The following is a 12,094-nucleotide window of genomic DNA, read 5'->3' on the forward strand; positions in this document are numbered from 1 at the left end:
GTGAGTGGAGAATACTGTACTAATACTGTTAAATATGAACATTTCATTTCTTGCATCACTTGTTTTACATTTCTTTGTTAAACCTTTTTCTAATCTGGTCAATCCCGATTCTGTATGTAGAGCAAGTAAAGGTTGATTTAGAAGATGAAGCATCCCAAGGTTCAGAGAGTAAATTGGACTCCAATGGCCAGTCAATGGACTCAGACCATGACTACACAGTTATTGGTGGCAACAGTCCAACTCACACAGAAGACAGGTTGGTGTAACTTTCATTTTAGACAAACACTGAATGAAATGCTAAATGAAAATTAAATCATACTCTTTTTGTCTCCACTTTTTTAAGTGTAACAGCTGACAGCTCTCCTCAAAGCCAAGAAACCGCCAAGCATTTGGAGTCCAGCTCAAATGAGGGCCAGTCTGTGACACCAACCCCAAATGAAAACCAAAGTTCCAACACATCGTTAAACCCAGCACAACCATCAAGTGACAGACAATCAAGCACTGAAGGAAAGCTCGAAGGAGCTAAGATCCAAGCAGGTGGAGAAGGAAACAATCAAGTGCATGGTTCAAGTTACGCCACTGTCTTCATTACTCCAGTCCAAGTGCAACTGAATGGCTCACTACTCCCAAGTGACACCCCATCTGAAAGCAACAGGGTGGTACCCATGAACCCCTCTGCTAGCTCTAGCCCTTGCACCACTTCTCCCAATTCCCCCATAGGCTCTCCAGATCTTGTGCCATCTCCTCAGTGCTCCACGTCAGCTTCAGACACATCAGGACAAAGGCTGACACCAGAAAGAGACAGCTCTACAGACACCAAACCACCATCACCAGTGCCTGATGGATATCACACACCAACTTTCCCCTTGGCATCATATTACTACCCACTGCTGAATGTTCCTCATGTACCGTACACTGGGTACACTGCAGTTACCATCCCAGCCATCCAACCACCACTCCCTGAGAAGAAACGGCTTTCAAACACAGCAGGATCCATAAATGGACACAACTCTCTTCTACGGGTCTCCTCTGCTCCTTCCCCAACACACCATGTTAGCTTCTCCCAAGCTGTGGGGGAGCAGAGGCGAGGTTCTGCACAGTTCAGCTGTAGGGATGACTCAGACAACAGGGTCAATGCAAAATTTGTCCAAGACAGCTCCAAACACTGGTATAAGCCAGGCATCTCTCGTGACCAAGGTGAGAGGACAAAGAAGCATGAGGATGAAATGTCAGTATTTATCAATATCAAATAACTCAAACAAAAGCTTGACCTCACACCATTTCACCTTTTTTCCGTCTTCTATTTTTCACAACTGCACCCTAACTCTAGTGTGTCTTTCTCTCTGCAGCAATAGCTGTTTTGAAAGATAAAGAGCCAGGAACCTTCCTCATCAGAGATAGTAACTCTTTCCAGGGGGCGTATGGTCTCGCCCTCAAGGTGGCAACCCCGCCTCCCAATGCCAACATCATTGGCATCAAAGGTATCCATTATGGACGTGTTACCAATCGGAAAGAGCTGGCTTCCAATGGGCCTTTTTGATATGTAACAGTCACCTAAACACGCGAAATACACAATGACCAAATGTAACATTATCCAGCTTTAATTTCTGATTACTAGTCTTCAGTCTGATTTATTTCAGTTTTTCAGCCTGATTCTCTACATGCTAAGAGACGATATTGTGTAATGGTTGTTGGCCACACACAACCGACCTTTACAGATGAAAACAGAACAAAATGTTCTCTCTAGCTGCAAGTTTTAAGTATTTAAGATGCTGACCAAATGTAAGATCCCCTTGTCAGAGTGCAGCTGAGAGAGAGTTCAAATATAGTTTCATATACAACATTTTCTCCATGCATTTCCTCTTGTTTCAAGTTAGGTTAAAGTTTTGCTAGCAAAATTTCAAAATAGCTTTGTCTTCAGATACAAAAACTTTGCTTGCTGTTGCATACATTTTTCTACATTGCCTTTAAAAAGTTATTTTTTAAAATAATTCACTCTTATACAAATAGCTCTCAAAGCAAAAGTAAAGTCAGTCAAATTATCAATCCACCTGTTTTGCTTAATTGCATTATGAAGACACACAAAAAAAAACATTTTCATCATAACAGTGTTTCAAAAAAACTACGCGAGCATACTCTGCATTTAAACGCAAGCTTTCTGTGTACTTATTGATTATTATATTGATTAAAAGTTGTTTTTAATTCCTGTATCCAGTAGGCCTGTTTTAAAATCCAAAACAACAAGTTCATGACACAAACAATTTAGCAATTTATGTACATGTTCAGTGGTTTCTAACCAAGTCAACGTGTGATTCTCTTAACCCAACTTAACATTCGTGCTGTAGTGATGCAAAACAAAATGAATCTTGAAACATTCCATGTTCATTTTTAAACTGTTTCTATTTTTTAGTAAAAATTACATATTTAGTTTGATTTAAAGTTTAAATTTTAAATCAAGCAATGATTACTAGTTGTATTTAATTTGAGTGAAGTTTCAGGGCTGAGTAATAACCAGGTGAGCAACCTCCAGTGAAACTCTTGTGCGTTGTAGTGTACAGTAAATTCCACAACAAGTTTTAGATGATTTTCTGATGGATTTTGTTCATAAATCAGATGAAAACACTAAAGAGACATGGTTATGAATTTTAAAAAAGATGTTTTTTTACTGGTGCAAAGTAATTAAGATCCTATGTTTTCTGTATATTTCTCTATAAATTCTCATTCAGTATCTTCTGCAGCAAGAATTTCTGTCATGTTTTTCATCCTCACCTCTCTCCTCTCCTCCTCTCCTCTCCTCCTCCTCTCCTCTCCTTCTCCTCTGTCCCAGGGGACCCCCTGGAACAGCTGGTGAGACACTTCCTCATCGAGACAGGGCCACGGGGAGTGAAGATCAAGGGCTGTCAGAACGAGTCCTACTTTGGTCAGTTATGTGACAGGAAACTGCTGCAATGGATTTCATATACACAGTTATAATATGTGTCAGTAAAGCTCCAAAATGTCAAAACCTTCTTTTTTCTTCTTTTCTTGCTTTAGGAAGTTTATCTGCCCTTGTATACCAGCATTCAATTACTCCCATCTCTCTGCCATGTGCCCTGCGCATACCAGAAAAAGGTTAAATCTATACTATTAGATTAAGATATCATAAACTTGGTTCCTTAATTTGATGTCAATATAATGTATATTCATCATAAGACTAAAGTCAAAACAGGACAAGATTAACAGGTTATAGCAATAGTTACTGACTCACATAATTATAATGTTTCAGATCTAGTTGGGGAGCTTCAGGCTGTGCAGAGTGCAACAAACACCAGTACAGCAGCTGACCTTCTTAAGCAAGGAGCAGGTAGTGTAAAGGCCTGTTTACTTTGGATGATTTTATCATGATGCAATTTTCAAAAAAAAGTAACTGCACTTCTTGCCTTTGACCAGCAGGGACTGCTTGTGTCTCATATTTTCAAAACAATGACCCATTAGGGCATGTTGTGCTTGTTTATCCAAATTTCTTATCTCTCTCATTAACAAGCTTGTAACGTCTTGTACCTGAACTCTGTGGAAACTGAGTCGTTGACCGGGCCTGAGGCAGTTTCAAAAGCAACCAAGTGTACTTTGGCTTTGAGTCCACGGCCAGTGGCAACAGTGGTCCATTTCAAAGTGTCTGCTCAGGGCATCACTCTAACAGATAGCAAGAGAAGGTACAGAGTCAACAGTTTTTCTGTCATAGCATAAATTTCTGTGCTAAAACACTGTTTTTAACACATATTCCAGTGCTACATGATTCATGTTGTTTGGTTACACAGGTTATTCTTCCGGAGACACTACCCCATTAACAGTGTTACTTTCAGCAGTCTAGACCCCCAAGACCAGAGGTGAGCCATATAGAATAACTTACTAAAGATGTTTAATGTATGCTTTTCATAATAAAGTCATGCTTCTTTCTAAATTTAGTTATAATAATTGTTTTTCGGCTTTGCTGCTGCTGCAACCACTGCTTCTGTTTTTGACTTATATTATATAAATATAAGTTCTTTGTGATGTGCTTGTGTGTTATTTTTAGAGGTAATCATAGAGAGCAACTCAAGGCGAGTCTTTGTTGTCAGTCTTAAAATCTGTGTTATTCATGTTTTCCTATATTTTGTCCGTCTCTATTTTTGCACCCATGCTTCAGGTGGACTAATTCTGATAGCACTTCAAGCAAGTAAGTGCTTGCTTTATTGTGACCTATTTTCTAATCAAGTAATATTATTGTGCAACTTTGCATGGCAATGAATCACAAGCGGTGTCTTTCTGAAAATTTATTGTTGGTGAAAATGTCTTTTTTTTTTTGTTTGTATGAACAGATTTTTTTTTGTATTCACTTTATTCGTTTTCCACCTCTTCTCCTGACTCCTCTTTTGTCTTTTGTTGCCGCAGGATGTTTGGCTTTGTGGCAAGGCGAACTGGTAGCGCTACAGAGAATGTGTGCCACCTGTTCGCAGAGATGGACCCTGAGCAGCCAGCTGTGGCCATTGTTAACTTTATCAACAAAGTCATGCTGGGACCACAGCTTCACAGATGAGAAAGAGAGGAGATAGTCTGGGTGAAATAGAGATCTGGGAGATATATTTATGTGAATTTGACTTTTTTTTTTTTCAATGGAGGGTGTGATAATTTCTGCAGGTGGCACCACTGTGCTTGGCTGTATGACTGTTTCAACCTCACTTTTCGATTGTGCCAAATGAGATTAAAATAACAGTTTTGGCTGGTTTGGATTTTTTTGTTTTGTTTTGATCCATTTGTTTTTCTATAGTTCATAAAATGTTCAAAAATTTTACCAGCTGCTTAAGTAATAATCCATTCACAGCACTTTTATTGGTCAGACAGTTTAATCCATTTTATATCAATACCTAAAGCTACCAAAAAAAGGTTCAGATAGTCTTCATAACCATGCTCAAAGGTGTGAGTTGCTATGATTGTGTACTTCAAAACTGTACATGTTTGTAGACATAGCATTTTTCTGCATGTCACATGCAGGGTTACGAACATTGATACGGGTGATTGACTGAAGGGGATATGTGCTTTTATTTTCAAGGAGAATATGACAAGTAGATAATTGAACAAAATTTGACGCAGCTCATAGCTGCATAAAAAAATACAGGTGAGGGAAAGGTCAGCTTTCATGCAGCTTTGGTTAATGGAATATATAATGGACAAAACATGAATATTAACAAGTTTTCTCCATCTATAAATATTAAAAAGCCTACTTTGTGAACTTATAACTCAAAGCATCAAAGAGCATCTTCATAAAAGGAAAGTTATGGTATTCACAGTGCTGGTAATGCAAGTCTTTTTTTTCTTAAAAGAAAACAAAAACAAGTTTAGAAGACTCTAAGATATTAAACTAACACACATTATGGACGTTTGTTCAAGGGAGAGTTTCATCTCAAGCCAAAGACTGGATATTGTGTACAATTCTTTTTTATTGCTTACATTTGTCTGTTGGTATGTGTGTTTTCTATATACTTATACAGTATTTAGATGGTTTAAGCACAATTTTTATTTTCATAATGGATTTTTATGTATAAGAAGTAATATATTTTACCTCCACAGTCATAAGAAGAATGGGATGTCATATTTGACCAGAACTTTAAATAATAAAAACCTTTAAAAAGTGCAAGTTTGTGCTTCATCATTTAAAGAAATTTTCAAAGACTTTCAATACGAATATCAAAGTGTTTTTTTATTATTATTATTATCATTATTATTATTTTAATGTTTTCCCAAAAGTATTAAAAAAGTACTGTCTGTATTTTAAGGGTGAACAACAGAGGAATCAATAAGGTTCAGTGGAGATTACAAACCCTTTTGAAGTCTCAGTATGGATGGATATCTTGGTGATGAGTATGTTTTTTTCTCTCAGAACTTTAGGACCTCTGCTTCAACTGTTACTGTGTTTGCTTGAGCTTTTCTAACCTCATCCAGCAGACACACACTGTCCCTTTCACTTCTTCATCTGATTTGGTAACTAGCCATCACATCTTTCCTTCAAGTACCTTTAACTAACCATCTAGTCCATCTGGTTACTGCTAAGTGGTCTTAGGGTAAGAGGTCTGCAGTATGCCAGCTCACATATCAAGTGGTAAGATGTAGAGCACCTGAAGTAGTAGCCTCTCTTTTCTATATTCACTCTTCTAACAGTTTGCTCCTGTCAACGTGTTGTATTTTTTCCAATTGCCAACAGTTTTCAGTCTGCCAATTGCCGAACCTTCCCTCTCTTTGAAGATGCTTTTAGGAGGAATAATCCAAGGAAGTGTGTTTGTGTAAGATAAAGGAAGGTGGCTGACACCGTCTTTTTTGATTCCTTCAAATTAATTTTCTCGAATCCCAAGAAGCATCGAGTAGTCAAGGATCAAAAGGATGAGGTCCCACCGAGATTTGAACTCGGATCGCTGGATTCAAAGTCCAGAGTGCTAACCATTACACCATGGGACCCGCTCTTCCCTCGCAGCCGGCATACCCCTTCTTGTTGATGAGACTAAGGTAGATTAACTCAGTTTGTGTATACAGTGAAACGAATTTAAGCTTCTCACTAAGCAGCGAAAAGTTGATTATTTACATCCCACACAAAGCGGTATCTAATGTGTTTCGAAATGGTCACAAAACACACTGACGTTAATGCTAACGAAATGTTGGCTAACTGACATGCTAACGAAACGTGTTGAGAAGCAGGCACATGCTCTATGAATCCAGCTGTCGTTTATCGTGTTCTTACAAATACAGCTACAATTGGAAACACTCGACCACGTCAGGCTAATTTAACCTGCAGATACGTACACAATTTGGTGTAGATTTCGAAATCCCTTCGGTTAATTTTAATTAGGCGGGCTGCTAGATAGCCACTACTGTTCCGGTGTTTCAAAATAAGAGCGTTGTTTTCCAAAATAAAGCTAAGATTGAATTTTTGCTAACAGGTGTCAAATGTAGTCTTGTTTAAGACAATTTTGTAGACTGTGGTGAGTTTTTAAAATTTATTTATTTATTTAAATTAACTGAGGTTTTTTTACCCATTCAGAACAGCAGCTATCCAGTTAAGGTTGTTATAGGACAAATGTGGTTACTTCCTTTGGTGAGTTTTTTCAAGGACACATTCTAAATTTATGCAGTACATTTAAGTCATCATCCTGGGTATCCGTTTGTCATGCCCAGTTGTTTTGTACGTCCATAAAAATAAATAAATAAATAAATAGTGAGGAAGGTAACCGAACACTCCTAAAAAGTCTCAAATTTGTAAAGTCTTTTTTTAAAATTGGTAAAAATAATAGATGAGTACACCAATTATCAACTACTGCGTTTGCAAAGGTGCTACTTGGTTGTGGTGATGTACATGTTGTTTGTACACAAACAAATCCCAAACACTTTTGTTAAGTGTTTCATGTAATATTTAATCAAGGGCAGTATTTTTTGTAATTTTGGGTGTTATTCAGGTTCTCAACACTTAATTCAGATGACTGGAGTGGGAACTTGAATAACTTAGAGGAACATTTTTAAAGAAAAGCATATAAGAGCATTATTATGTATTGGAGCGTTACTTTTATTTGGTTTACTTGAAGATTATATATATATATATATATATATATATATATATATATATATATATATATAAATGCAGCTAATAATACTTAAATATAGATAAATGAGCAACATTGGCTTGACTGGTTGTATCTCCTTGGCAGGCACTGCAGGAGTGTAAAAGATATCAGTCTTGTGTTACAGCTCGTACCCATTTGTGGTTGTAATAAGTGATTAGTACTTCCTTGTCCTCCCAGAAGAGGGAACCAGAGGGACTATATACCTGGGTCATCTACTCCTGCAGCGTTTTCTCAATATCCTAGCGTTTATTGTGTCCCTGGTGGGAAACAGTGCTAGGCTTTACATGTTTCTGTCTCTGATTCAAAGATCACACTCAGTCTTAACACATCATTTTTTGTAAGATGTGTCTAATGGAGCAAATGTAATATATTTTCAGTAAGTGCTGTCACCTTTGCGTAGTAAGAACTAAGACCCACAAGGCCCCTGCTGTCTTCTGAGGAATTACTCAAAGAAAAATAACCTTTGGTCTCCTAAGTAAATATTTGAAGAAGACACAGGAATTCCAACGATGCCCTAGATTTACTGCCATAAGGAAGAACCATGATATATTCTCTCTTAAGCACACACTCAGGAGCTCACGCTGCACCTATACTTTAGCATTTGACAAACACCATAATCCTGTGTATATGTATTATTACGCATGCTTAATTGTAAAGATCTTCTTGTGTAGGTAATGATACATCTTGCGCAGGCTACATAAAGCATGTTTGATAGGGCCCTAGTACCAAGTGGGCGAGAACCTAATCGGAATTTGAAAGATTATAATTATCACTATTCTGGGTCCTTCACATAAATCTTTGATGGCCTTCATGCAATCAAACCGTCATTAAAGTTTGCTTGTGAATCTGTAGCTGTCTGCAGCCTGCCTTTTCGCCAAAACAGCACCCACTGACAAAAGCTTCAAAGCTCTGTATCACAAAAAAGTGGTGACATCACAGACACTTTGTCTATATACTATGCAGATGATGCCCTGCCACACACCAACATGTGTTTCATCCAGACCTGCACTAAGTTTGTGGGACCACCCTATGCTGCTTGTAGCTTGGATTTTTATACAGTTATAACTTAAAATGAAAGCCTATCGTCAGTAAATTTCAAAGCAGATAAGTGATGATTGATCCACTTGTTTGATCCATAGTAACAAAATCTCAACTTAATATGCAGTCAGTTGACACGGAAATGCAAGTCTACATTCCTTAGTGGCTATTGCATTGAAATCAACATAAAATAAACTGTATCAAATGTTCTTTTAATGTCAGAAAAAATCTGAACAGAACAAATCAGAACAGAACAGAACAGAACTGTTACACACCTCATTAGCAAGTTACCAAACCATCTAAAAAGTACGCTGACTTATAAGAGGCAGATTCTACAAATTGAATAAAGCAGTAGGCTACAGCGTAGAAATAAAACAGATTTTTAGCGAGTGATATTTTGCTTTTAATCTTAACTGTCTGATGGCACTGGTGGCATTCCTCAACATGTTGATTCTGGAAAAAACACAGTGGTAATGTATTCCAGACAGTCTATGGCTGAGATGAGTGTGGTCCTATACCATTCTGTGAGCTGCTTCAAAAGTCTTGCATGGTCAGTGTCCCGAAAGCTTAGCTGTTTATTGCCTGTGGGAAACTGTGTTGTTTACATCACCTGCTGTACAGCTATACAGTGCAGGGTGGTGCCTCTTAGACACCACACAGTGATGCAGCTGCTGCAAATAGTGTAGAAGGTGAAGGGATCCAAGGAGCCATGCTGAATTTACATGTTGACATTTCTCAGTACTGCTGATTCAAAGGAACCTGAAACTGCTGACTCTCTCTACTTAATGACATATTGATGAGAATGAGGGTGCTCCTTCCCCCCATAATCTCCCTCAGCTATATCTTTAAGTATTCAATTGAAGGGGCCTGTCCCTGCCATGTTTTCACTATCAGATTCTATTTTTACACTCACACTGACTCTTGATAGCTGGGAGATGTTGTCCAACATTAAGTAACAAGATCGAATGTGATCAGTACATCTGACTTCTCTTAACTTTTCTTTACAAGCAGTTGACATGTAGTTAGCTTTTTTTTTCAAATCATGTTTTGACCATTTAAAATGGATAAAGTAAACTGTGTAAACAACCTCTTCCTCTTTGGTCGGACTTTCAAGAACAGTCCTCTCTTTGGTTGATGTGTCAGTAATCAGGCTATCACTGAGGGCTTTGAAATAATCAGACTTCCTTTCTTCTTCTTTGTTGAAAACATGATAAGAGTGGATGACTTGGTGCTGTTCTCAAACTGATGTAAGTGCTGCCTCACTGTTATGTGTGATCACTGAGTACTGGCATGGTCTTGAGTGCTAAGAATGAAAAAAAGGAAGTATCAATCTTTACCGGTGGGCCTCTTCTTGTCAGCTAGTCCAGGACTGTTGCATGCTCCGACGTGGTCCCTAAGGAGGAGGGTTCATGTGAATGCTGTGCTGTTATCTGCAGTATTCTAATATGTATAACAGGGCAAAAGGGGTTAATGTTATCCACAGGTGACCTATTTGTTCCATGCGACTGCAAAATGTCTAGATTACCCAAGGGAGGGAAGTCTTGCTATGTGGGTTTTGACCAGCAGCCCAAAGCGTCCCATGATGACAGATCTAAAGTGGAAGAAGTGGAAGTGGTAGTCCCAGCAGGCAGGATTTCCTGGGTTTCACAGGCTCAACATGACTGCATGCTGCAGCACTGCAGCATGCTCTGATTGAATGTATCTACAGCTGATCCAGCCACAGACACACTCAGGTGCTTAAAGGGATTTTGTGCACCTGAGGGCTCTGCTCACTTTGCATCTCCAAGACTTGTCTTTTTTTCTCGTTATAATAATGAAAACATGTATTGAGCTTTGGTAACTCGTCTTTGTTTATAACCTCAGAAAATAATATGAAAAGAAAACACGAGGCTATTAACTGTTTCTTTATCCACTTGTTGGAGAAGAAATAGTGAACACAATCTCCACTTTTACACACATTTTTTTAAGAGCCATTTTACATTGAAGTAAAAATCAATAGCCACTTAATAACCAGCCACTTCTATAACAGTGAAAGTAAAGTAGAGTAACGCAAATACATATCCTGCACTGTCCTTTTGCACTATAGAGCCAGAACTGTTTGTTCTCAAGGCTTTTGCCAGTATGCACTCTGTTAATATGCAAGCTATTTATGTCTCTGCACCAGTGCCACAAAGACTAATTCCCTTACTTTTAGTGGGTCAAGTGTTTCTGATTTATGATTTCCACTCTCCTGTTTTCCAAACATTGAGCCAAGCCTAGTGTGCAGGGCCGGAGCATCTGAGGACACTTACTGGCTGGGCCAGCATACATGTCTGACATGGGTGTTGTGGAGCCAAACAAATCCCTGCTAGCTGAACGCCTTGATCCAGTGCTGGTGCCAGACTTGGAGACTGCCCAAGCCACAGGAGGAGGATCAACTCTCTATGAGCATGAACCTAACACCCACACACTTTACTACTAGTTACTGCACATAAATCAGCTGTTAACAAGCTTATGACATGTCTAAGGTACTGCAGGGCACAGATTATACTAATTCTTGAAATTCAGGCAAAAATACAGAGCAGGATAGATGACATTTAAGTTTGTATACGCTAGTGTTTTATAGCTTAGCCCTAAGTGCTGAGCGGTTTGAACCCTTTAGCCACACAGCAGGTACAAAATGCATGATTCCAGGCACTCATCACTAGATGAAGTGGAAATTCTAAAGAATTGTAAAAAAATAACTAAAAAAATGTTGTTCTGGAGACAAGGCAATACTATCAGAGTATCAGAAAGCAAATTTTGTCTTTGGTATTTTGCTTATTATTAGATATGTTAAGGATGTAAAAGAGTGTTGAAGGAGTTCAATTTTAATCAATATAGATATCCCTATTGTTGTGACATTTCTGTTGTGTCCTTTATTTAGCACACCGGTGCATTGCAGTTGCTTGTTTTTTTCTTTATCGAATTAACAGGTTGCAGTCTGACAAAGATAAAGACAAAATATTTGGCAATAGGGCTAAGACTGAATACTTTTGGTAACAAATTGTGACTTCAGCTTGTAGGACAGTGATACCAAAAGAAACTTAACGTGCACCGATAAAAATTTATATTCTTTTTACATGTGGCGCATTTTCCCTCTTGTTTTCTGGTTGCAGAAGGAGGAAACCATTACTTGGAAGAGGATATAAGAGACCGGATGAGGCCCACTCTTTCCCTCTATCCTTCGTGTCTGTCGCTTTTACTGTGTTTACATTATAGACACACCCCTGACCTTCACCCAAGACCCCCCCCCCCCCCCCCCCCCCACACACACACACACACACACACACACACACACATACGTCCACGCACACAATCACCTCCGCTACCGCCCCTTTAACACCACATATCAGAAATGAGAGTGGACATCAGTGTCAATACCCATGTTTTTCTTTTTCCTCTAGTATTAC

General features: G+C 38.6%; 1 protein-coding gene and 1 non-coding gene across 5 annotated transcripts in view; one reads left to right on the forward strand and one right to left on the reverse strand.

The window, feature by feature from the left end:
* The window catches only part of LOC141790900 (tensin-2-like), a 30,259-nt gene extending 24,665 nt beyond the window's left edge, over positions 1-5,594 (forward strand). For 3 of the 4 annotated variants that reach the window (XM_074671057.1, XM_074671072.1, XM_074671081.1), the window contains 10 exons: positions 121-256; positions 344-1,197; positions 1,350-1,481; positions 2,828-2,920; positions 3,034-3,111; positions 3,266-3,343; positions 3,524-3,692; positions 3,798-3,866; positions 4,166-4,195; positions 4,411-5,594. In XM_074671057.1, the coding sequence (XP_074527158.1) occupies positions 121-256; positions 344-1,197; positions 1,350-1,481; positions 2,828-2,920; positions 3,034-3,111; positions 3,266-3,343; positions 3,524-3,692; positions 3,798-3,866; positions 4,166-4,195; positions 4,411-4,555 (1,784 nt within the window). In that variant the 3' untranslated portion in view covers positions 4,556-5,594. The remainder of the gene's footprint in view (positions 1-120; positions 257-343; positions 1,198-1,349; positions 1,482-2,827; positions 2,921-3,033; positions 3,112-3,265; positions 3,344-3,523; positions 3,693-3,797; positions 3,867-4,165; positions 4,196-4,410) is intronic. The other variant, XM_074671065.1, reaches the window with a different exon arrangement.
* An 802-nt stretch (positions 5,595-6,396) lies between these two features.
* Positions 6,397-6,468, reverse strand: trnaq-uug (transfer RNA glutamine (anticodon UUG)). Its single transcript has one exon. It is a non-coding gene; the product is annotated as a tRNA-Gln (tRNA).
* Between the last annotated feature and the right edge of the window lie 5,626 nt (positions 6,469-12,094).

Source organism: Halichoeres trimaculatus, unplaced genomic scaffold (genome assembly GCF_033239565.1).
Source record: "Halichoeres trimaculatus isolate MK-OKI-2021-1 unplaced genomic scaffold, fHalTri1.1 fHalTri1_scaffold_1, whole genome shotgun sequence".
Taxonomy (NCBI): Eukaryota; Metazoa; Chordata; class Actinopteri; order Labriformes; family Labridae; genus Halichoeres; species Halichoeres trimaculatus.